Source organism: Anas acuta, chromosome 5, assembly GCF_963932015.1.
Source record: "Anas acuta chromosome 5, bAnaAcu1.1, whole genome shotgun sequence".
Classification (NCBI taxonomy): Eukaryota; Metazoa; Chordata; class Aves; order Anseriformes; family Anatidae; genus Anas; species Anas acuta.
Window position 1 is genome coordinate 39,603,896 of NC_088983.1, and position 26,450 is coordinate 39,630,345.

The window sequence follows — 26,450 nt, forward strand, 5'->3', positions numbered from 1 at the left end:
AAAAGTGCAAAATTGTAGGTATGAGTAAAATAATTTGCCACAGGGCATAAACCTGATGTATTTTCTTTAATAAGGATCAGAAAAAAAGTGCAAATTAAACCTTTTATAAATTGTTGTAAATACCAGTGATAGACATTCATTTATTGACTTGAATTCACTGAAGTCTAATGGAAATCTCTGTCATTTTAAAATGGTTTGGATTCCCATACAAATAGAAAAGTTTGCTGGTATCACTAATGCTCTCCTTCACATGTGATTTTGATTTGTTTTGCTGGCATGTTACACTTGCTATTGTTGGCACAAACTGTAAATATATCTTAGCAACATGACAATATCCCCCAAATTATCCTTCATGATAATAGTTGCTAAGATGCTAATTAATATTAATTAACACAACAAAGATTTATATGCGTAATTGGCCACAACTTGAGTCTTTGCTAGCAGGGTACAGATGCTTAAGCTAGTTTCCAATAGGATCCTTCTAGTTTTAATATAATCTCTGTGAAGTCCTCGCTACTGTGAAAGAAATACTAATGAAGGAAATGGTAGCAAAATACGTTACTGAAATGTTCTGTTTTATATATAGTTTGAATTCAGGAAGTTGTGGACTATTGATAATTGCAAATAAGGCTTTCTGTACAAGCAATGCCATTTGCTTGTCTTCTGCACACAAATAATTTTCACTAACTTCAGGTTAAATCCTACTGGCTTCCTTAGAAGCTTGCAGGATTAGATACACCTTTTTAACCCCCCCAAAAAAATAAATCTAAATTTTATAGTCTTCAAATGTGGATAAATGTGACCCGATAAATAGTTCACTGTCATAGAACCATCCTTCTTTGACTCTCTTTTGGAAGAATGTTGTATTATGCTAACAACATGGTAATATGTCTGATTTTGAAAGTAGTTTCAAGTTCTTTGTTACAAGTTTCTGGTAGGATAAAAGAGTTCTCAAGTAAATGTATTTTTTATTTATAGTTTCTGCAGAAGAGGAGTAAAATGGACCTCACACAGATGAACAGCAAATTCTCTGTGTTTACTTTAGGCCATTAGAAGTGTAGCAATGAGAAACCCATCATAAAGTTATGTCACAGTCATCTCATTGTAACTTTAAGTCAAAATCATACTTTCCTCATTTTAAAATAGCAACACTGACTGAACTTTTCTCTGAAAAGAGCTTCATCCACCTTAATGTGGGTGGTTTATCTTTGATGCCATGACATTCTGTTTGGTAACTGCTAAGATCAATTCTTCTTTGTGACATATTTCAGTTATAAATGTTTGGTCAGGATATTTACATCGAATACTTTGAATTCCAAAATCTGGAGACATTATCTTTTTATGCTAAAGCTCTTTGAATTATCAGCACAATTATGTTGTGTTCTGATGACCAGAAATGTGGATAAAAGTTCTCCATTCAAGGGAAGGCAAGAAAATGTATCATTTGAATTTTTAAATTTAAACTTTTAAAATACATGTATGTATGTCAGAACTTTTGTGAAGCAGTTGGGGTTTTTCTTTCTTTTGTTTCTCTCACACGAAGTGCACACAAAGTATCCTCTTTCTTTTTTTTTTTTTTTTTTTCCTGGCAATACCATTCATTCCCAATAGGAAGTATTTTTATTAATACCAGCTTGGCATTTCTTTTTTTCCCACTGCTTAAATCCTAGAGCCAAGCCTGGCCTCCCCAGTCCTGTTCTCACAATAGATTTTCTCATCAGGCAAGAGAGAAAAAGTCAGAAAAAAAAAAAAAGATGGTCCAATTAGAATGTTGTATTTCACACCAGCCACAGGTGGATGTTACCAATTTTTTAGACATGTGCTATGTATTCAGCAAAGCATTGCATGCATGAAAAATTTATAAAGGTGGTTTAAAGATACTGGTATTAGTTATAATAATAATTAAAAAAAAAAAGAAATAGTTTGAAGAAATCGGATGAATTGGTTTAAATAATTAAAATAAATTTAATAAGAATTCAATCTAATAATGATTCAGAAAATGTCCCAGAGTTCAATCATGAAAAAAAATATCTTTAAAGCATCATACTAAAGGGGATCTAAGAATAGCTGTAGACAGGAGATTGGAGGAATTCTACTAAAGTGATACTGGAGTAAAAGACAGTTTGTTTCTAGATTTCAAGAAAACATGTGTAGCACTGGAATCATTGACTCAAAACCCACAAAGCAAATTATGCAAACCCTGTTATTATAAGAAATGTTAAAGTTTCTTGTATTATTTAACCAAACTCTTACATTTTAAATTGAAGAAAAGGAAGTAGTTATTCGTGTCTTGGGATGCTTTCATTTTGTAATACCCAAACTGTTTTTATTTACCAAAGAGTTAAAGTAAAAAAGCTGGAATAGCCTCATGAGAAAAGTGAAAGTGTGAGAAGAGATAAAGAACAATTAGAGAGTTAGTAACTTTGTTTGACAGTGACTGAAGAGAGATATAATCTGCAAATATTTTAGAGCTAAATACGCGGCTAGGTGCATTACTATAAGACATGCTGCTATATAATTGGAAGTGTGGTGCAAATTAGTAAAAGAAAATTGAGGTTGAGCATCAGAAGAAATTTCTTGGCAGACGTTCTGTATTATGAAATAACTTTGTAGGAATATGTTGAGTTCAGTATTGCTGGGCATGTTTTAAATTGAAGCAAAAACACACAAGTGAAAACACTAAATAGCGTTTCTCTAGCTTTTTTTTTTTTTTTTTTTTTTTCCTTAAACCTATGATCTTGGCTTGTAATTCCTCTTTACTACTAGACAGTGGATTAATGTTACAAGAATTAACGTCTTACATCTTTCTTTATATTATTAGGATTTCTCAACACAATGAACACAAAGAACAGTGAGGAGAAAGTATACAATTATAAATTCTGTCAGAATTTTGAATCAAAGTAGGAAATATTGCATTATATATGTATTTCATAACACTACAACTCTGATCCAGTACGTACCTCATGGATGTGAAATGTAGGGATTCATTTAGTATCTTTTTTTCCCCCCCCCCCCCCCAGATTTTTATATGAGTTATCTCAGATTCCCAACTTCACAGAACGAGCTCAGTGTATTATCTTCCAGTCAGTTTTCTCTGAAGGGATAACATCAGTTCACCGGAAAGTTGATATCATTACTCGTGTTTCCAAGGTAAGTCCTAATGGGAACTAAATAAAAACATAATGTGTTTTAGATTGCTTATGTGGGTTTGTTTGTTTGATTGTTTTTACCAAAAGTGATGAACCTTAAGCATGGTTATTGGCTTTTCAGGGAAATAAAAATTTATTGATATTTTTAACTGCTTATAAGAACATGAGCAGGTGGTAAGAGGGAAGATGAGTTGTGTGTGATGCTGTATGTTCTACTTAGGAAAAATTATTTTTACTTGAACATCAGATTTTGGTTACTTTACACATTAAGTGGAAAAATAGATAAAGTCTATAAAATAGAAATTAAATATCAAACTAACATAGTCCATGGCCGTGCAAAGTTACTTTGTTAGTATACCCCTATGCAATCTTAACTTGCTTTTAGCCTGTGTCAAATCAGAGATCATGTGCTTTGTCCACCATGAAAGTACTGGTAATACAATGTAAACATACTTCTACAGTGAACTGTATAGTAGCTGCCTATAACATACATTAACTTATTGATTTCCCATGGTATCCATATATTTCTGTTACCATGATAGAGCAGATTTCTAGTACCTGACAAAGCTTTACCTAAGGTTTCTTCACAATGAATAACTGAAGAGAAGATTTTGAAATTATAACAAAATATTACAAGTAAAATGAAATAAGAATTAAAATTAAGAGTAAATAAGAATTAAAAGAGAAATTAAATAGTGTCCTGAAACAGCCTGGCCATTTTATTTATTTATTTATTTATTGTTATTTTTTATCTTTTGAACAGCTTTGCTGCCACAAATTACCCACGCTCTCTTCCTTTGGATATTCTTTGCATATTCTGAGAAAAATAATTACTTAGTATTGCCTTTCCAAAGTAGACACAAAGAACTTGTATGAGATAGGGGAAGAGTCATTACCTTTAGTTTACTAAAGAGGACCTCATATGACAATTGATTTTTTCAATGTGTTTAAAGCTACATAGTTAAGAATTAGGCTCATGGCCTCAGAAGCTTGATTGATAAGTGTCTTTATATAGAAATTAAAATAATTTATTAATTCTCCACTTTGTTACTAGATTTCTTTTTTCTTTTGAGGCATAATAATTTTGTCCTTTACCCTGGTATATCTACACTAAGTATATATAGATTCTGAAATGTGAATTTTCAGAGCACCAGGGCCAATGGGAAGCAGACTGAATAATGACTTTCTGAGTGTAACCCAGTGGCAGCAAAAATAACACGTCTCCATTTGACTGTGCATTATGTAAACTCATGAAAAAAACACTTTGTCTGTGAGATTTTTAAAGGCTACTGAGGATATTTAGTAATATCCTGCTGTAAAACTTCTTCCATTAATCTTTCTGTCATCTACATAGTATATAATGCTATATAATTTACCTCATGTGGATTAAGTTAAAGATAGTATCTTAGGCAGCTATAGTCTAATAAATTCTTCTGCTTTTAAATGTTTGATTCCTGTACCAGTTTTAGCTTCCTTTCCCTGTAGAGGTACATGAGAAACAAAACTTCCTTTAGCAAAAATAAAATCTAAAAAAACTTTGTTGTACGAGCAATTAGATTTTTTGTGCCAATGTATGTTTCATACTAATATCCATTTCCCAGGCTTTGCTGAACATGACAAGTGTAAAGGAAATTTTAGGTTTGATTCTGGCTTTTGGAAATTACATGAATGGTGGGAATAGGACTCGAGGTCAAGCTGATGGATTTGGTTTGGAAATACTTCCCAAACTAAAGGATGTCAAAAGCAGAGTAAGTACTCTATTTAATTAAAGATTTATTTTCTGATATCTTTCTGTTCCACCATTTGTCCAAACTTAATCATTTCTCATTTCTTTGCTTGAAAGAGTGAGGCACTTCGTACTATTTTCTTCTTTTTCCTCCACACTTTTTACCTCTTTCTTCTACTTATACACTTGTCTTCATAATCTCCTATTTCTTCTATTCATTACCACTAAAATAATTTTCTCTTGTGAGAACTTTGGTGTGTCTGTTTTACTAGTTTTACTAAATTACAGTAGGTAGAGAGCCATGAGAGATCACAGACCACTGAAGTCTTCTCCAGTAAATATACCCGTACTTTCTTCTTTTAACTGTAGCTGTATATGAGTAAAAAGGCTTTAAAGGTCATGTTTAAAAAAAAATGCAACATAGAATGTACACTAAAGAATTAGACATAAAGTATTTAAATATATAAATTACAGGATTTTAATCCTCTTCAAAAAAGTGTGTCAGATCCAGCAAGATACTGTCAGTCTTCTTTTTTTGAATTGGCAGTTAAGCAGATAAAGGGCATGAATTCTGAATGGCATAAACAAGCAAATGCTCATAGATGGCAGTAAATTATTTTTGTCAAAAATTGAGAACCAGTAGCCCATTTTTGATTAGTCATGCTAGGAACAAAATAAGGCTCAGACACACTGTGCATGCCTTTTGAGATGAGGTTACCTTGATCCTTATTTCAGCAGGGTAGAGGTTGAGGTGCTAGATAATGCAGACAATGGAAACACCACTCAAAAATACTTCTCTGCTAAAGCATACCTAGGTGCCATAAGGATAGCAGAACTAGCAAAGAGTAGGAGGTATTTTCTACCAATGTTGGTAAAGATTTGGAGGTAGAGAACAACTGTTTTCTCACATGCTTCCTCTTTTCCTAATTGAAGTGTTGTTCTAAATTGTAAGGAAAATACAGTTGTTTTTTCCCCAGTTAAGCTGTATGTAAATAGGAATGTTTTCAGTTTGGGAGACAAGCAATGTCAGATAAACAGAATGTCTAGGGAGCTTTTTATTTTATTTGAGTGCCACCACTAACAAAGAATAAAGCCAAGATTTAACAATTTTTTCTGTGAGCCACTGAATTTAATGAAAGATTTTCCAAAGGATTTGTGTCTTTTGTCTCCTAACTCTTACTTTCCTCTTCACTGCAATAGTTCAGCTGTCCCATATGACCACTTTTTTCCAGTTCTACTCCATGGATAAGACACAATACAGGCTGCAGCTAAACTAAATCTAGGCCCAGTTTCCCAGTATTCAGGTGTTCATTGGTCAGCTAGCTGCCATGAGGAAAAACATAAAACAACTGAGCTCTGACTGGCTTTTCTCAGTTGAAGTACTAATTTTATCTCTTTCTATCTAACCATTAACTTGTAAGAATTTAATCTTCTCTGGGACTTTCCAATTTGGCTGGATTTAGTCAACACAATGCAAAATTATGAGTTATGAAAAGGAGTGACAGATGTACAGTATGATTGCATAAGACTTGTTCTTCAACAAAACAAGCTAAAAAATTACAGCAGTTTCTGGTATCCAAAATAAATATATATTAGTTTATATTGCTGTAAGAAGTAGGAAAAAATAGTCTCCAAAATGCATTAAAGATATCAAAGGGTCCAGCTGCTATAGGCAGATATAGAAACTTAGAGATAACTGGAGAGTGTTTTTGTGAGGAAGAATGGAGGGTCTTGCATATTTGAATACTAAGGTGTCCTGTGTCCTGTGTGTTGTTCACCTTCTGGAAATTGACAGCAAACAATATGATTTCTAGGTAAGCTAAATTCCAGGAGCTAAGGTAAAATGTCAACGTTGAATGTCTTTTATTTCATGTAATGGTTATTTGTTGTCACAGGGATGAGCCTAGAAAGCTACTCGTTACAAAAACATGAATAAAATAAAATAAAAAAATCATAGCTCACCACCTCAAAATCTCTGTGTTTTTTCATAAAAATGGAAATACCATTTAAACAAAAGTCATAGGTTTGATAGCTAAATATATAAAAAATAGAACAGGCATATTTAACTTCAGAAGAGTAATCAAATAATCATAAGCCACCTCAATTCTTTTTCGTCACACAACCTGCCAGCGATGTATTCTGAAATAGTTATGTAAGCAGAGTGGTTTTGACCACATGATAGCAATCACTTGCTTAGTTAAGAATTTTGCTGGTGTTTGATATTAATAAAATATTATGTATTTTATTATTATGTATTTTGGCTGTAATATAGGGGAGGCAGCTGTGTACAGGAATTCAGGCATTCACATACATTTGTACCAATACTTGTCAATATAGGGTATAAAAACATACATATATTAAAACAAACAAACAAACAAAAACCAACAGCAAAACACCCAAAGATCCCAGATATAATTCCCTATATTCTAATTCTTTTCTGTTGTTGAATAGTACCTTGTAATGTGTAAGTCAAAGTTTTCTCCTTTTCCTTTAGTTCATGTCCTGTGCTGAACCAATGACATGCAATAAAATAAAACATTGTATATATTCATTGTATGCAGGACCAACAGAAATGATGTTTCCACAAAGACAGCATTAAAATTAATGTTTTTAAACAAAAAGGAGATTAAATATACTTGTTAGGTACACGCTGTCTGGTTTTGTATTTTGTGGAAAATACGAAAATTGCATTTGTCCCTTCCAGATCTTCATTGTAGGTGACTCGAGACTGGTCAAGTCAAGAATTTCAGCTAACTTAAATATATAAGATATTTCACTATATTTTTTTAGTTAATATTGTATTCAAGAATTACATAATATTATTATAGTGCATATATGATATAATATTCTAATAATATTATTAGTGATATAGTTAATATAATACAAGAATGTCTTGTATTATGAAAAAAATGTACAGTGGCAGCTTCTCCCACTGGATGTTTTCTGTACCTACTATTTAGAATGTCTAGGTCCAGTGGTAACATAATCAAACCTGTGATTGTTCTATAATTTTTTTGTCAGCAATGTTAGGAATAATGATATTTTGAATTCTTTTTCTCACAGCAATAAAACTAAATAATACATTTTTAAAATACAGTAATTTTTCACTTACTTATTTAATGTTTGTATGTATCCCTAATCCATTTTTAATGATATATTACTGTTTTTCCCTAGGATAATCGTATTAATCTTGTGGATTATGTTGTTATATATTACCTGCGCCATTGTGATAAGGTAAAAGATTTATTTGCCATACACCTCTCTAAAAGTGATTTCTTTAAGATTTTGTAAAAGGATTTGCATTTGCCTTTTTTTTTTTTTTTTTTTTTTTTCTTTTTTTTCCATTTGACCACAGTAGCTGTGGACCTCAGTAATTCTGAAATCTGCTGTAGGTTCTGTGATAGGGCTTTGGAAAATCTTACATTAACTCTGGAACACAACAAAGACAGTGTGTGACTCTTGCAGGCTGGACAGGTTATCCCTCTAATCGCTTCTTCTTATACCTGGTTACTATAACATAGCAAATTTTTTTTTTCAATGTGATAATAATGCAAGACAAAAGCAATAAACATCACAAACGTCTCTTGTGACAGAATACAATGACAGGTTGATATTTTAGAATAGGTGACTCAGTTAATGGAGGTGAAATTAGATAAGGAATGTGGGAAGAGGCACGGCTGCTGATTTGAGTTACGTGTGTTACGGGGCTTATTGATGTGTCCAAAGTTTTGGAGTGGAAAATTTGAACCGTTTTCTTCAAATGAAAATGTCACTATTGATTGATTTTAAGTATGTAATTTCTTATTTTTGAAATTAAGATGATGTCTCCGTTTGATATTTGAATTCTGGTCAGTTCTGGCCAATTGACCAGAATGATTTTTCCTGGCCTTATCCCCAGTTGAATATAAACATTATTTCTTTTTTTTTAATTATTTTATTTTTATTATTGAAAGGTGTTTTTTTTGGTTCCTTTTTTTTGTTTGTTTGTTTGTTTGTTTTAATTCTTACATAGAATGTAAGAATGTTGTCATAGGTATTTTTTCAAGGAGTAAGACTAAAGTAACTGAAGACATCTCTAGCACTGGAAGGTCTGCACGTCAGGACATTGTGGAACAGCTCCTGAGGCTGATCTATAGAAAAGACAGAAAACTAGCAGATATGTAGATCTGTACAAATAGGATTGTTGATTTCGTTTGTTTATTTGTTTGTTTTTTCCTGAAGCAGGAAAATAAAGTTACTTTACCCTAGGTGCCTGTCTTGTAAAAAAAAAAAAATCTCATTACAAAAGCAATTTTGTTTAGTCTGTAATTTTATTTATTTTTTTTATTGTTCCTGTAAAGTTCCTACTATAGAGTTTTCATTCAGGGAATTCTGTAAAAACAAAACAGCTTATCTTCTCCTCAGAGGAAGTGGAGACAATTTAAATTTTTTCCACTCTACTCTTTTCTTTCCCTGAGTGTTCATATCTTTCTAATAATGAAATCATTTGTTCGCTGTTTACAAAATTGTTAGTTCTCCAACCCATGAGCTTTCCTTTATTTCAGTCTGAAATCTGTGTGCAGATAGTAGTTTAAACTCACTAGTATACCGTTAGGCAGAATAATGTCATTGTAATACTGTTTATACACTGTACTTGTTAAATTTCCCCTGCTTAGAATCTCCTAAAGCTGTTGGATTTTCTTTATTTTTTTTATTTTATTTTATTTTTTTATTATTTATTTTATTTTTATTTTTATTTTGTTTTTATTGTGCTAAAAAATAGGTATATGCTTTGGAGTTCCATACAGATATTAAACGTATTTATTGAACTGCAGAGACCTTCAACGATATATTTTTCTCTGTATAAAATACGCCAGGCAATATATAAATATTGTTTTCAATTTATCCATATGAAGCATGTATATATGTATTACATTGGGAAAGAGTGAAGCCACAAACTTTTGGCGTAAGATCACTTCCTCTATTGAAACAGGCATTCACGTTATCTGATTTTAAGAAACTTCTAATCTGCTATCTAAATTTCTGTTGATATAAAATTGCCTAAAATGTTAGGTAATTGTTGCTTCGTAGTTCAAATTGAGCACAGTTTGCATTACAGCATCTAAAAGGAAGATTCAATACTCAGACTGGTCAGGATTTCATCTTAAATTATATATATATATCATCTTTTAGCAAGAAATATTTAAAATATGTTTGTTTGTTTGTTTAATAGTGTTTTATAGATGCCATTTCAAAAAAGTAATTTATTTCACTCTGAATGCATTTAATTTTCATAGTGGCCTGTTTGTTTGTTTGTTTGTTTAGGAAGCAGGAACAGACAAGAGTATTTTTCCTTTACCAGAACCACAGGATTTTTTCCAGGCCTCCCAAGTTAAGTTTGAAGACCTAATAAAAGACTTAAGGAAACTGAAGAGAGACCTAGAAGGTAACTGGGAACTTTGAAATTTGTTCTGCTAACAACTAAGTGCCATTTAAAATGTGACCTTTATGAGGTTTGCTTATTGCTAATTAGGTTTATAGTGTTGATTCATTTGAAGTTTTTACACTGTGGCACAAACTACCCCCATAAAACAGAAAAAAATATTTCAAACTCATGACTTAATAAAAATGAAAGTAAAGGTACTGAAAAATAATTTTCTATAATTCCCTTTTACAAGTGAAAGACCCCTAAAGAAATGTGTGAATTTTTCTCTGGCTTCTTCACAACTGTATGTTTAACTGTAGATAACCTGCTAGTTCCATAACATAAATACTTCCTTCAGTACTCATGTAACAACAATTTAACAGCTTCAAGACAGAGTTTAATACTATTAATGTAGAAATAAAACACAGCTTGCCAAGGCACAGCAAAGGGAAATGGAAAGCTCCAGTTCAAAATATTTTAATCCTGGGACATAAAATAAACATTTAAAAATGTTTATTATAAAGAGGGGTTCAGAAACCCAGCTCATCTATCAATCAAGGTATTGAGTGGATATGAAGTCGGAAGGGTTGCTCTCTAACTGTTACAAGCAGTTTCATTTTTATTTTGTGCTTCATATGACTCTTAAAAATAAATCCAGTGAATGATGACTGAATATTTCAAGCCTGTCATTTTTGCTAAGGCAAAGCTGCTATTTTTACTGAAGCAATTACACTGGGGATAGAATCTGCATAAAAACTCATAAAAATCTCCATTTACATTTAGATAACACATCTGCATCAAAATGCAAGAGTATTTTTTGAATCAGAGTTGAACAAGCTGATTTTTCAATGTGAAGCAATGAAAACTGTTAGAAATAATTTATTGTTACAGTTAGAAATGGCTAAATTAGGTCACTAATATCTTTAGGATAGTTTCAAAGGTTAACAGTGGTAGGAAGGTATCAGTTATTGTTTGTTCGACCCGGGCAGAAGTGAGTGCTCTATCTCCTCTCATCGCTTGGCCCTGTAAAACCCTTGGCCTGCCCTCTTTTGGGCTAGTTTGTGCAGAAACATGATCTGTGTTTGATCTTGTACTTTTTCAGCATGTAGTCCTGCTGTAATGCATCTTAGTCTTGCAGGACCTGCATTGAGGCTGTGACATTCACATCGTATTTGTTCTACATTACAAAGAGAGAGACAGAAAGTAGGATAAGCACTTCAACTAACTTAAAAAATTAAAACTGCAGCTTTCCTGTAATCACTGATTTCTCTTTCAACGTGTTTTCTTAGATATTCAGAGAATTTTTTTTTATGTTGAGGTTGTTTTCACCATTTTTCTTTGTAAAGATGTATTTGAAACCCATCCAAAGCAATTAACATATAAAGTTAATGACAGCAAAGATTTGAAACAAAAAAAGGTTGTGGAAATGTTTTCAGATGTTGGTATTTTATCACTCAGAAATATGCAGCAGGATTCTAACAAGCATTCCTGTGAATAATTTTTCCTACATTTAAACAAAGAAGCAGTCACTCATATAAAAATGTTGTATCTCTTTCAAACATTCCCTTTCAATTTTTTTCTCTTCAGATAATGCTGCAGTTTATTTTTAAATCAAAATTTTAATTGAAGAGGTTATAATTTTAACACGTTCAACAAAGATTTGATGAGTCTCTGTAGTTTATTGTAGCCATTAAAAAGTTGTGGCTGCTGGCAGAATACCAGTGAAAGTCTAAAGCTGAAACAGATGTGAGTAGCAGAAACCAAGTCCAGAGAAGCGTCGGGCCCAGCTATCCAGACAGGCGCGGCCCTTCAGATGTAAATAATTTGAACAATATTAACTGGAGCTGCCTATGTTATAGGGTACATTGGATTTATTTCACACTTTGGTTGGCTAAGGTAGTCTTAAACAGATTACCATGAAAGTGGGATGAGACAAAGGTAATAAATGAAAGAGAGGTTTTCTTATGTGCCGTGTGGGAACAAATGAATGTGTCTATTAGTGACTTAGTTTTTTTTTCAGAGATTTGTACAAGATGAGTAAAAGCAGGATAAGCATCACCTATTGTGTTTGAAGTCGTGATTTTTATAGAAACTCTTCATAATAGTTACCATTTAGTATTTAAAAGTATTTTTCCTAGTTAGTCAGGGCATTCATTCACCTTTTAATGACGGATATTAACATGGGAAAGACTGAATTCATGAGAGAGGCACTCGTCTTAAAGGTCTGAACTTTGGGCTTGAAATACGTAGACACTGTGGAACCAAGAGTTCAGATCTAGATGGAGCACAAACCCTTTCATCCATTTCAGATAAACAGATTGGGTTCCATGCAATTTACTATTTTGAAGTCCTTCAGATTAGACTTTAAAGGGACAGTGTCAACTAAAGTTTGGCTCAAAATTAGAACATCTCTTTTTTGAAAACCTTAGTCCAGTAGGTTTTTAACACACATTCCAGAACAGACTTTGCAGTCATAAGCATTTTTAGGTTAAAAAGCATGATTAAAAAATGCACATTTAATATATGTTTTTAAGTGGAAAGAAGTGCAAAAGCATTTGATTTTAAATAGTGAGATGGCAGTTATAGAATGAAATCTGGTTCTGCTTTAAAGTCATAGAAAAAAAAATGTTTTCTGTAAGCTTAGAATTTCACTCCAGGTCTGAATAGTCATTGCATTTCCAGGATTTCCAAGTATTGCATAGAATGGTATAAGCAGGTACACTTACACATTTGACAGGTATTAGCTTTCCAGTTCATCTTTATGTTTATGAAAACAAAGCTTTTGATTTGCATCAGTATTTAAGATCATAATATATATATTATTCCTTGTCTAGAGCAACAATTACCACTTTTTCTTTCTGTATGACCAAGTATTTCCTTTCTGGTCTGGACAGTGCCACTTGATAGGTATTGTTCTGGAAGAAGCATGGAATATTTGAAATACTTAGTCATATGAAGATTTTTAGAAAGCAAACCTCTTCACCAAAGTATAATAGACTTCTATATGTTTTACTATGAACCCTTTATTCATCTACCTCCAAAGCTGAACTACCTTAATTATTCAAAATTAATTGCATTGGAGATTGTTTCCATCTGTCATATTCATTGCTCTTCCATGCAATACAGTTCGAAAAATCTTAAAATGCTACACCATGCACACTCAAAAGCAATATTAGATTCCTTGTATCATTTACTGTAATGTTCATTATAACTTTTTAGTATTATTGACCATAACAGCTGAAAGAGCAAAGGTATCTACTGAATTGTTAAAAATGGAAACCAAAGTAGTTCCATGCTGAATGCTCTGTCCTTATTGCTCATGATAAATTAAATTTACTATAACATTTTGACATTCTGATCTCATTGAATATCCATGGTTTTTTTTTGAACTTTTGCTTTTTGTGAACTTTGGCTTTTACTTTCTTTCATGGCTGCCAGTACAGATTCTATCTGCCATTGTCACACTAACGTTTTTTCAATACTGTATATTTTTTAATTTGTTACTAACTTAAGAGAGTATATGAATATATATGTAGATATTTATAAATACGCACATATATGACTGAAAAGAAATAACTTCATCTAAAATAGATACAAGACTTCATGGATCAGCTACCTTTTAATAATCAGTTGGATTTCAGTACTCCAGGAGACATGGTTTGGAGCTGGGGGCCTCTTAACCTAGTTGTTGACAGATCTGTATCTTCCAAAAGATACAACTTGCTTGCTTTTAAGTAATGCACCTACATAAAAACAGTTTATGACAACCACACCTTTTAAAATTGTATAATCCTTTTAGAAAAATTAAAAGGTAAGATAATAAACTATGCATGAAAAATGGAGAAATTACAATGTTACATTGGCCATTTTCATATTGTTTTTCATACAGAAGCATTACAAACATCTTGTAAAGAAATTTAAGTTGGAAATACCTCTGGAGGTCATCTGATCCAAAATCTTAGAGCAGGACTCACTTCACATTTAGATCCAGTTCCATAGGGCCTATTGAGCCCTAGGCTCAGTTCTGAGTCTAAGGATGGAGATTCCAACTCCTCTCTGGGCACCTCTTCCAGTGTTGAGTAAATGTCATGATTTTTTTTTTCCTTATCTCTTGTCAGAATTTCCTACATTGCAACTTGTGACTCTTTTCCCTTTTTTTTTAGATGTACATGAAAAGTCTGTCTCCCTCTTCTCTATATTCATTAGATATCTGAACTCACCAGGCTACCTCTGCTTCTTCTTCAAGTACTTAATTTTATTTTCATTCTCAGATGGCATGACAATATACATGTTTTTTATCCTAATGTCATATAGTACGTGGAGTATCTAAATAAAGAGGCAAACAAGCACAATATGGCCTTCCTTAGCCAAGTAATTTCTAAATTCTACACAAGATGTTGCACAGGATACTCAGTACAAAATTCACTTTTTAATTGCACTGATCATGTTCCATATCAAAACTCATGTTTCCTGTGTCCTTACTTTCCTCTATTAAGTTTCACTATTCTGGTTCCGATAGCATCCCTTTCTTGCTGTTTACTTGTTCAGACAGAGAAGGAAGAACCAGAAAGGGATTGCTCTGCTTTTTTCTTACGGTGGTGATGAAGAAATCCTCATTAATGTATTTAAAGTGCTCAATGCTTAGTATTTTACACATCTTCTTTGGAAGATTGCTTTAGAAGGTCACTTATAAAATCAGTCTTCAACAAAATAATCACACACATTCTGTAGACTAGTCCCATTCTGTGTTTCAAGCTGTTATCCCTCTTTGCTGTGGCAATAAATCAGCCCTTAAAGATGCTTACTATTTTTTTTTAGTATGAGAATTAGTCCCTTTTTCACCTTTTCCTGTATTTCATGTAATAGCTGAATAATAATACATAATTTCAAAACATACTTGTCTTTTGAGTAGAGACCAATTCTCTGTCTCCACAGCTTCTGTGGCCTTATTGCAGAGAAACATCCATTTCACTGGATATGATTAGTATAGGTTGTACTAGGTTGTAGTATACTATATATTGTTATAGTATTAGGTTGCCATACCAATAACAACATCATAGCTAATTAACCCTGTCTCTTAGCAAGGCTTAGACCAGAGACAATATTACACTGTTGGATCTACATTATCCTCATTCAGTACATTCCTCAGGAAGCTCTGTATATGACATTGTACTGTAAAGCAGAAATGTGTTACAAAAGACAGTGATGGAATAGAATTTAGAAATGAGAAAAGGTGGAAATTGAAATGTCACTTGTTCTCAATTCTCGCATCCACTCTTGCTATACAGAGAGCAAAGAAGGAAGCTGCAAAAATAAAAAATAATTAGTCCATGCTCATTTAAGACTAAAGCACTCTGATTTTCCTGACTGAAAATCCTGAAAACATTTGTTCTTATCCAGAATTATGATGGAATATATTTACCAATAGGAAAAAATAAGTTTAATCGATATTATTTACAAGGAGTTGAAATAAAATATATGTGTGTTTATTACCACTGGAATCCTCAAAATAAGTTACACGTTTTTGCGTTATGTCTATTAATGAATAATAAACCAATTTTGATCTAGAAAGTAATTGATGTTTTCAGTTAATGAATTGAGAAATTTTCAGCTTTTGTTGGATTTTTATATAAGCAGAAATGGAGAAATTAATTGAATGTGTTACTGTTTGTTCAGATAGAATTATACAATTAGTTCATACATAATGCTATAGGCCAGAGGAAAAATTATTTTATAGAATAGTTTTAGTATAATCATAATAAAATAATTATCAGTACAACGATTACAACATTGAGAGATTTTGTCTGTTGTTTGCTTTGTTTTTATTGACAAAGGTTACTGAATCACATCATGAAAATTACAATATCAGCTTGAATGTTAACTTTCTAAATAATTTGTTGAACCAGCAGATGATTGTTTATTTGTTACAGGTCAAAATTCAAAAAAGTATCAAACATATTTTCAAAAATATGTTCAGCAGATTCAAGCCTTAGTCTAATTAAATGGAATGCTTTAAGTCACTCTAACAGTGTGATTTAGAAGTCTGAGTCACACACATTTTCTGGAAAAATTTTCCCAGAGTCAGCAGAGAAATTGAATGATATTTTCTAGGAACCAGTAACTTTACCATTTTTCTTAAATATTAATTATACTTTCTAATTTTAAAATTAAACTTAAAATTTTGAAAGCATACGCAAATTTGAATTGGGTGGTGGAGCATGAGGAACCAAATAGGTGCCTGTGATGTGCAATGCTCTTTAGGTGTCAACATAAATGGAGCATGTTGTTATGTACCTGATGAGTATCACTATATTTTTGTTCTGTCCAAGATTTACATGATATATTCAGAGGCAGTACAAAATGATGTAGGGAAAAAGAGAAAAGGACAGCTTTATGCAAGGACAATTATTTTGTTTTCAATTATTAGTTGGTGAAATGAGTCTTTTTCTTCTTAGATTTTTCCGACCTCTTTTTGAATAGTCTTGTGCCTCAGCAGGCTGAGATACATTTCAGTTTGTTTTCATTTGGCAAAGGTACAACACAGGCATTAAAAAACACATTTTGTATATGTGCACTGGATTCTATTGTACAATAAAACTAACATTTTGACAGTGTTCCACTGGTAATTTTCATATGCGAATAGATTAACTAGAAATTTTACTAAGTGGAGCATTTCTTAAAATTCCATTAGATTTTCTAGGTTATGATAATCATAGAATAGTATATGAGGGTTTCAATAAGATTCAGAAGTATAGTAGAGGGGCAAACAAATTACGTTTTAGAAGATTTTATTGCATAAAAGCAGATATCTGCACATGTTCATAAAGGCTAGGGAAAAAGCTTTCTATCTGTTAAACAATGGCATGCTGTTAATTTTTTTCTTTTTCTTTTTCTTTTTTTTTTTTTTTTCTTTTTCCCTTGGCTAAAGAGTCCTAGGAAATTTCTTATTTAAAATTATTCTGCAAATGTTAAGATTCTCAAATAAATTTTGGAAATACCAAAGTAAAGATCTTCTATGCACCTTTCTTTTCTGTGTACTGTTTTACATGCATGTGTGTGTGAAGCATTGGTTGCGTAACAGCATAGTATACATCTGGAAGCAGGTATTATACATCTGGGAGTAGGAATGTTGTCCCTATCAATGTATGATGGATAATGAATGATGCAGTCTGGAGAGCTGGAAGGAACAATGACTTCATATTAATGGATCTCATCAGCTTTTCCTGTCTGAGAGAGTATGCAGTAAAAGAGAGGGCAGATCTCTCTGCTAGATTTGATGCAGTGGGTTATGCATCTGCTACCAGTGATCAAAAACTGAAAGTACATTAATTCAGACAGTGGGATAGAAATTAGTAATAGTTATGGTAATTAGCACCTAAAGAAGTATGAATTCACATAGTGATTTTAAAATCAACCAAGCAGCATACTCTAACTGAACCAAAACCATGCGCTTGATAGAAGAATTAATTAGGTGGAACTTTATGATCTGTTTTGCACAGAAAATCAGATATCCAGCAGTACAGCGAGAAAGAGGAGATCACTTCTGGTTCTGCAGTTTCAGCTTATGAACATACTGTTTCAGTCATTGCCTGGCAATTCTCTTCTATGTGTCCAACACTCCAAGTAGTAATGTGTTTGTGTGTTTGGAAGGTCCTTTTTTCTCTCACTGGAAAAAGTTTAGCTCATCGATTAAAAATATTATTGCTTCTTAAAAATCTCATCATGCTTTAAATTAGCCAGACAAGATGCTTCCATTTCAGATATTTATTTTTTGTACTGTGCAGACAGAAGTGAAATGTTCTGATTTCTCAGCGGGTTCTGCTCGCGTACATTTCTACACTCCTGACATGATGTGCGGAGGTCTGTATGTTTGGATCTTGACATTAAACCAAAACTTTCTACTAATAGTGTGTGCTGGAATCACTTAAAGAATCTTACAGAGCCTTGACTGGAAAATTATGAGGGTTTAGTCATTATATTCATTTGTGTGTGTGGTTCCGTCCGATGCAATATGCTTTTCTGCTGAAGGGTGCGCTAAATGTAAACTACCATTTCAGAGAGAATACATTAACCAGAGTCTTAGACATGTTGCTATGGTGTGAAAAATATTTAGTTTTAAAAGCAATCTTTGTTCGTTTTGTTAAATGTATTTTTAGGAAACAATCTTAACAGAACGGATTTAAAATGATATATATAAAATGTTGATGTGCTTTGTCAAAACAAGGAGAAAAAAAATGAAATAAAATTTCCCTTAGGTTAGTTGCAATTAATATAGGTCTGACAGTTTCCCTGCGTATCTCCATACACTGTAAAAGTTCAAAATATTTTAATCTTAAACAGAAAAAAAATCTAACAAATCTTAAATCTGGAAAACAAAGCCAGAATACCTGATAAAGCTTGTGAGAACTGTCAAGATTTACAAATCTAGTGTTCTATTAGATGTCCAGTAGAACAGATGAACTTTACGGGCTGTTTTCCAAGATTCTAATTCAATTATTTCACTTTCCCCACCTTAGGATTTATCACTTAAAACTGCTACTGTCTCATTTAGACATGAGAGCTATTGCCTTAAGCACCTAAATAGATATTTGGTTTTGTGCATCACAAAAGGAAAGTGTATTTCAAACAGAAAAAGATCAGACTGTTTAAAGTTTTACATACTGGCTTTATCCTGTGAAACAGCTTTTTAAGAAAACAGTTATTAATGAGTGAAGAAAACAACTGTGCATATAAACATTCTTGTCCTAAATTCGCTGAAAATAACTTTGCACAGAACTGTAACTATGGTGCATTTACTTTTGTGTGCTAATACTTCTTTTGCATCACATTGTTGATCTTTATTTCAGACAATAAAATCCAGCCTTGAGAATACAGAGAACCATCATGATTTGTTCCTCTTCTGCTTTTGTCTCTGCTACCTTTTTCTCAGTAAACCTCACCCCCTCTTCATGGCATTTCTCTCTCTGTTTGATTCAAGGGCTTCTGTATTAGTCAGCCTGGCTCTGGCTAGGCTGTTAGTGCTTGAACCTTCTGTGTGTTGCCATCGCTGATATCAATGACTGATTATCAATGGCAGTCCAAAGCTGCAAGTAAAATGCTGTCTCTGAAATTATTCTGGAAAATAACTCAAAAGCAGTATAACTACTTGCAGCTAGAAGTTGTCAAATGTTTTGGACTGCACTCAGAAGGAATCGTGATACATCTCTTCCTGTCTCCACACTTGTTTAAAATTCTATATGAAATTGAACATTAACTTGCAGGACTATAAATAAGGACAAGAGTTGCAAATGGTATAGGTATAATGGACTGTAATTAGGCTAATGCTTGTATGTGCATACCTGCTGTAAATATGTATCTAAAGTCACGTTTAATAGCAGAAGAATATAATCAAATGCTGCAACAGCATTCAGAAGTTAAGCATGTATCTCCTGTAATTTTATATTTAGCTTGGAATGCTGTTTGCAAGTAAAAAAATGTAATAAAGTTGCAGCATATAAAATAAATAATGAGGAAAATGAATTAATTTATATTTACAAACATCTTGCTGAAGTTTGGGTATATAGGCCTAAAGAGTGGGATTCCTGCACTTTAAAAAGTCATACAGAAATTTGGGTTTCTTGGGTAAAACATTGAATTCATTTGAGGTATGGTTTCAAATCTCCTTTGGAACAGGAAAGGAAAGGGTTCTAAAAATGAATTATCAAATAGCAACCTTTCTGTCAAAGATCAGCTGCATTGGAACAAGGAAAAAAAAAAAAAAAAGCAAGGTTGGCAGTATAAGCTGCCAGGCTGTGAACAGACAAGAGAAGTGGGGGTTGTTAGCAACTTTCACAATAGCATAACTCATGGGGGATAGTGTCAGTGACAGGTTTATAGGAATTCATGGTGTTGATACATGGTTGCACTGTCAGGATGATTCCTGTAAATGCTACTGGTGGGTTCTGGTGAGTAAATAGTTAGTAATTTACTGTTATCAACATTAAACTATTTCTGGTTTTGCGTTTACTTTAAAAATGATGCTTAAAAAATTCCAAATCCAGTCTGATTGACACTGAAATGCTCTTTACATGAAAGTTTGTTTATGGGCAGTGATTCTTTTGACAGATTTACAAGTGTCTGTGGAGTTTTAAAAGACTATTGCCCAATAGGCATTAAGTGAGAGACATTCTATTTTGTAAATATTTTCACTTATATTGGGGATTTTTAAAGAACTATTTGAGCCAAATACTGCATTAAATCTGAAGACAGTGGCAAACTGATAATCAGCAGTTTCCAGCTTTGTTCTAATGTTTTGCTAATGGTTTCCATTTCTATGGCCAAGATTTGCAGTGGGTGAAGCATGATGTACGTCCAAAAATTTGTAAGGGCTTTCAAATACTGTTACACACTCATATTTTCTTCTTTTTTTTTTTTTTTTTTTTTTGCAATAGCTCATTTAGAAATAAACAATTTTCAAAGTAGTATATTACATTTAATTTGACTAACATATAATGCATACCAAAAAAGTGACCCAAAGGTTTAGTAAAGTAATGGAGAATTTGCATCTGCTTGAGCTCATTAATGCTGAAGCAGGTTGTTTAGTTCCTCAAATGATTAATTTGGAATAAGGTGGTGAGAGAGGACATTTGGTATGATATGTTAGCTATCAGATTCCTCAGAATTACTTCAGATTCCTCAAAATTTCAGTTTTTTTTTTTTTTTTTTTTTTTCTCAGAAAGAAAATTCTCAGAATGTATGTCAAAGAATGAATGTTTATTAGGATCCTTACTTCAGAATCATTCCAGTAAAAAACCTTGCTAAAATAATTTTCATTTTAAATCAGAGCAAGGAATGGAGCAGAACTGTTCAGTTTTAATTTCTTTATATAATATTTTGTTTGAGTTGGTAGATTTTTTTTTTAAATATTAGTATATTTCAAGAAAACTTGTGAATAAACATTAGGAAAGTATCATTGAGCTTAATAACATGAAGTTCAGTAAATGGTAGGTAGCAGAAACCTTCACGTTGTGTGGAACTGAGGCATGTCATAGGGTTGATCAGCTAACTTTTTATAGAATACAACTGCCATTTTATTCAAAATCCTTGATTTAACCTGATCATGAAAATCATCATTCAGTGTCTTTACTTGTATCTGATTTGTAATTCCTTTGAACACACTTTTACTATTCTTTTCCATATCTTTATTCCATCTCTATTCTGTATCCTGGGCAAGTTTAATGAAGTTCCAACGTTCAGCAGCCTGGAAGATACATCTTGTTGGTAGTCCTAGACATCACTTTCTTATAAATTTTGGAGAAAGAATCATTATTCTGCATTGGACACTTGATTATTGAAGGGGATACTGAAATAGAATGGAGACATTTCAGCAGGAATACATAATTTTTAAGACTGCAGTTCAAACTGAAGTTAAAATTGCCTTCAGCCACTTACTCCATATCTATTCTCTGTCTTATTTTCAGCTTTAGCAAGTAAATAAATTAAAGTTTTATTCAAATATTTAAGGGCAGTTGAGTTTAAACAGACCTAGTCAACCTTCAGTTGCCCAGAAAAATATTTTTATTTTCCTTTATAGAACAGAACTATATGTCTTTGAGTGAAGTGTAACCTAAACTCAGTCAATTAAAGGAGGATTAAGCAGTACAGGGCAAAGACATTGCTCCGGTGATTTTCACCTCATCACCATTGTCCTTGATTGCCTTAGCTCAAATCTAAAACTTTCTTAAGGCACTTCAGTTTATTCTTACAGTTATCTAAAGAACTTTGGGAATTAGATAGGTAGTTTTTGTCTAAGTAAATATCTTCATCAGAGGCTCATTTAAGGTGTTTTTTGTTGTTGTTGTTTATTTATTTTTTTTTCAGGCTTTCCAATAATGTAATTTCTTAGAATCTTCCAGTGTTTACTTGACTTTTGTCTCTTTCAGTTTCATTGCCTTAAGATGACTTAAGCAATGCTAACTGGCATTTCATCTCATTTTGTATGATCTCAAAGTTAGAGTTTTAATCAGTGCCCAGGACTGACTTGCTCTATGTTATGTGTCCCGTTTGATCATCTCGGATACTTCTTTCCTTTTACTCATTCTCTCTCCTCACTCCAAATGTTGATCCTCTTGTTAAAGATGTTAAGATTCTGCTAAAGAATTCACCACCCAAATCAGCTTATTCTCTGTACACTGGCATTTCTACTTTTCAGTATTTTTCTTTAGCTCTTTTCATCTGAATGTAGTTAATGTTAGTTGTCTTTATTTAAAAAATATATATTTTTTATTGAAGGGGTTTTACATGTGTGTTCTTTTTAATTAACTTAGAAACAATTGGTCCTAATCTTGGTCACTTAATTATTTCCATGGGACATATCCAATTAACTGTTCTAATAATCTTGTGTTGTTAATGCTTGTAGGATGCATCTAGGAGGCTAGAATACTCAAGATAATACATCAGTAGCACTAAGTTTGCAAAAACACCTTTTTAGAGTATGTTAGGGTATGTTTTGATGCTACTGTAGTTACAAGCTTATTATTATATATCTATTCGTATCTGTTTCTCTGTAGATTTTTACAAATGTATTTGTATAAGGTTATTATAAAATAATGACTGGCTTGCAGTCATTAATGCAATCATCAACCTTAGGTGTGTTTATATTAATCATGTGCATTCTGTAGTCACTCTATCAAATGCAACAATATAATGTGTATTAATACTTTTACCCTTTTGTCATTTTATATTGCTTTAGAATAATTTCTCAATATTACCTTATATACTTTTTGTGGATTTTTTTAAGCGTGATGAAAATTAGTCACAGACCTGTAGCTGCTGCTTTGTGTAAAATTTCAGCTGGAAATTGAAGTAACATCTCAGTTATTATGCTAGATTTTTTTTTTATATTGAATTCCAATGTCCCTGTCTTATTCTGAAGTTTTATGGTTTGCTTGAATAGATATAGAAAACTCCTTCTAATTCTACAAGCTGTAAGTCCTGGTGGCCCAAAACTACCATAGGCAATAACAGTAAGCAACACAATTTTAGATGTACAATAAAACATATGCATGTGTTTTCAACCTTCCATTGCACGTTAATTTAAAATTCTCAGTTTCTGTTTCCACAGTTTTGTATTAATTTTTGCTGGAATAAGTTGAATTATATAGTGGTGGCAGCAATATGGTGTGAAAATGTTTCATGCAGCCAAACTTTAACTATCAGGTTTAACTCCAAAATAAATTTCTATCTAAATTTAGTTGCATAGGAATTAAGAGTTGTGGAAAAAAAAAATCTTATAGTATTTCATAAAGTCAGTTGCTAAATGGAAGGTAATTGCGTTTTGATTTCCAAAAGTCTAATTTCATCTTTAATGTGGAACACTAGAATATTGAAAGTTTAACAGAAGTTCTAGGTAATGTTAAATACCTAGGCAAATATGTCTAGGCAAATAACCTGGAGATTTTATAAATTGACATGGCATCAGGTCTTAAAGTAACAGACTAAATAGTAAACAAATTATAAGTTATGTAAGTTAACTTTCTTCTTATAGACTTCCACTATTTCATGTCATGGCCTGTAATTTGAATACTTAAGTAAAGCTAAATTTCTGCATCTGTGTTAGAAAAATGCTTGAGTACACATGCCTGGTACTGATGGATCAAAATCAGTCCAGATAGAAGGCATGCTCCACTCACCACAGAACAAAGTTTTGGTCTTTAAATATTGTCTAGAATTTGTGTGTGTGGAAAGCTGTGGTAGCAGCAAGTCTCAGCTCAGAACTGGAGTATTAAGACAAACAAGTCATTACTAAAGACAAATTCCACTCTTTAAATACACACAGAGTTTTCTAATTGGTATACTAGACTATTCAGTATTTTGTATTATAATGTAATTGCTAGAATATAGTGACTATTTATTTTAATTCACTCTACAGTATGCGTAGGTGACTAATTTGGATGTAGGCTTCTGCAGTGTTGACATCTACTTCTTTCTAACATCTAATGTCTTTCAAATTCTTTTTATAGCGTCTGAAAAGCAGATGAAGTTAGTTTGCAGAGAGTCTTCAGAAGAGCATCTCCAGCCCTTCAAGGAGAAATTAGAAGAATTTTTCCAAAAAGGTAAGCACATTTGAAGAAAAATATCGGTAAACAGCATAGTGTTTTACAAGGTGTTCTATACATAATGTATGCTGCATTAAGTACCTGTTGCCTCTAAAATTTCATACTATCTGTTATGGATTATGTTCCTAATACAATAAATATATGTGTTAAAAGTAATGGATACAGGGATCTTGGAATTCACTTGTCAAAGATGATTGTTTTATCTCACAAATTTCTTACTGATTATTTTGTGCTTTTGTTCTTTATCATTATTTGTAGGTAAAATGAAAAAGATACATATCACAGACCAAATTTTTCAGATAGAATATAAATCTTAAAGTCTATAAAAGACTAGAATGAATAGTACCCTTTGAGAGAAGGTACATGTATGAAGCGATGCTGTTTTGTATCAATGGTGTGGGCCTATTAGCTGACTAATTTCGATTTAAGATTTTTGCCTTGAGTGAGACAAAAACAGACATAAGGAAGTAATCTGTGAGGGTAGAGTCTAGAGATAAAATAGATGAGGTCTGAGGGTGCAATTTGATGATCAGTACAAGACATGTAAGTGCATGTTGCTGATGTTGAAAATAGCAGTCTTGCTCTCTCCTGTTTTCCTACACTATATATTTCCAACAGTGCTGCATGTGCCAGCACTGGGGTCTCTGGAGCTGTGGAAGAGGTAAGGGAATAGATTTTTCTTCCCCAGGTTTGCAGGGAGTACATACAGTCTGTTAGAATAAACAAAGTATCTCAGTATTTCTGATGACTATATTAAGAATTCTTAATTCTTAATTAAAAATTACCAAGGTGCTATTATTTCTCCCAGAAATTGTGAACAATTTAATAATTTTCTGTTTGAGAAGTCAAGTGAACTATTTGAATCTACTGTTCCAGGCAGAATGTGTACTTCCTATTATTTACATTCAAATTGTTGTAATACTTTATGAATTAGCTTAATCCATTTTATAAAGATCCTTGTAGTGCTTTTATAATGACTTTGTTTCATGAGGTTATCTTATATAATTTGTGAAGTGGAGACAGGATGTTTTAAAAGTAATAGTCCTTGTTAAGTTGTACTGTTGAATAAACTAGTATTCTTCTTCACCCTTCTCCCTGCCAATAGAGCTTAATAAATATATTTATTTTATTTTAAATTTATTGGACACTATTAAAGCTGCACATTTCTTGCCACAGAACTTGTAAAAAATAAAAATAAAAATTGGAAATCTTTGTGTCACAGCAGGACAGCTACATTTCCCAATTATTTAACTGGAAATTTTTACTGTCAGCTTAACTATACTGCCAAGATTGAGATAATACTTCGTACATTTCTGCAGTACCTTTACGATCTCCAGTATGCTGCTTGTCACAGTGTTGTAGCTAAAAAGTTGGTGTGTTATCAACACTGTTTGGGTCGCAGATCCAAAACACAGCACCATGTGAGCTGCTATAAAGAAAATCCCAGCCAAAACCAGTACAAGGAATAGCAAATGCATGTCACCACAGTTCTAAACAATAAAGGTAACACAGTACCTGGTTTCTCTTGCAAAACTGATCTACCCTACTTTATGATGAGTGGGACTTGATAAAATTACCGAGCTGATCTTGGGTTAGTTCTGTTTTTGAAGAAATTGCAAAATAATAATTGTAAAACAGAACAACGTGGTCCTCACAACATTTACTATCTTTGTACAGATACACACAGAATTAGAATTTATCCTTATCAGTGTAACAGAAAATGTTACCCTTATGTCTGTGAATAATATATATTTTTAAGAGAGGATACATTCCTGCATGATGTCCTGGGACACTGAGGTCTATTAAATTTATTTCACTATTAATAATATTGGACTAGTAAACTATTTAATTTATCAGACACTTTTTAGTGTTTTCATTTTTGTGTTCTGGGAAGAGCAAAACCACATTCATGAAGTGTCCACTTTCTTTTTATTTTCTCTTGTTTACCTTTTACTTTATAATATTGTTTTATGCTATACATGTACATATTTTAATTTTAATTTTAGATAAAATAACTTCTCATCTTCTGACAATTGTTTTATCTACCTTTTTCTGAGATGAGTTGTCAGTAGAGA

The 26,450-nt window shown here is 32.5% G+C and overlaps 1 protein-coding gene across 1 annotated transcript in view; it reads left to right on the top strand.

The window, feature by feature from the left end:
- LOC137857600 (formin-like) overlaps positions 1 to 26,450 on the top strand; it is a 150,963-nt gene that overhangs the window by 77,845 nt on the left and 46,668 nt on the right. The window contains exons 10-14 of the mRNA XM_068684309.1: positions 3,021 to 3,150; positions 4,751 to 4,897; positions 8,050 to 8,109; positions 10,180 to 10,300; positions 24,280 to 24,372. Coding sequence (XP_068540410.1) covers positions 3,021 to 3,150; positions 4,751 to 4,897; positions 8,050 to 8,109; positions 10,180 to 10,300; positions 24,280 to 24,372 — 551 coding nt within the window. The remainder of the gene's footprint in view (positions 1 to 3,020; positions 3,151 to 4,750; positions 4,898 to 8,049; positions 8,110 to 10,179; positions 10,301 to 24,279; positions 24,373 to 26,450) is intronic.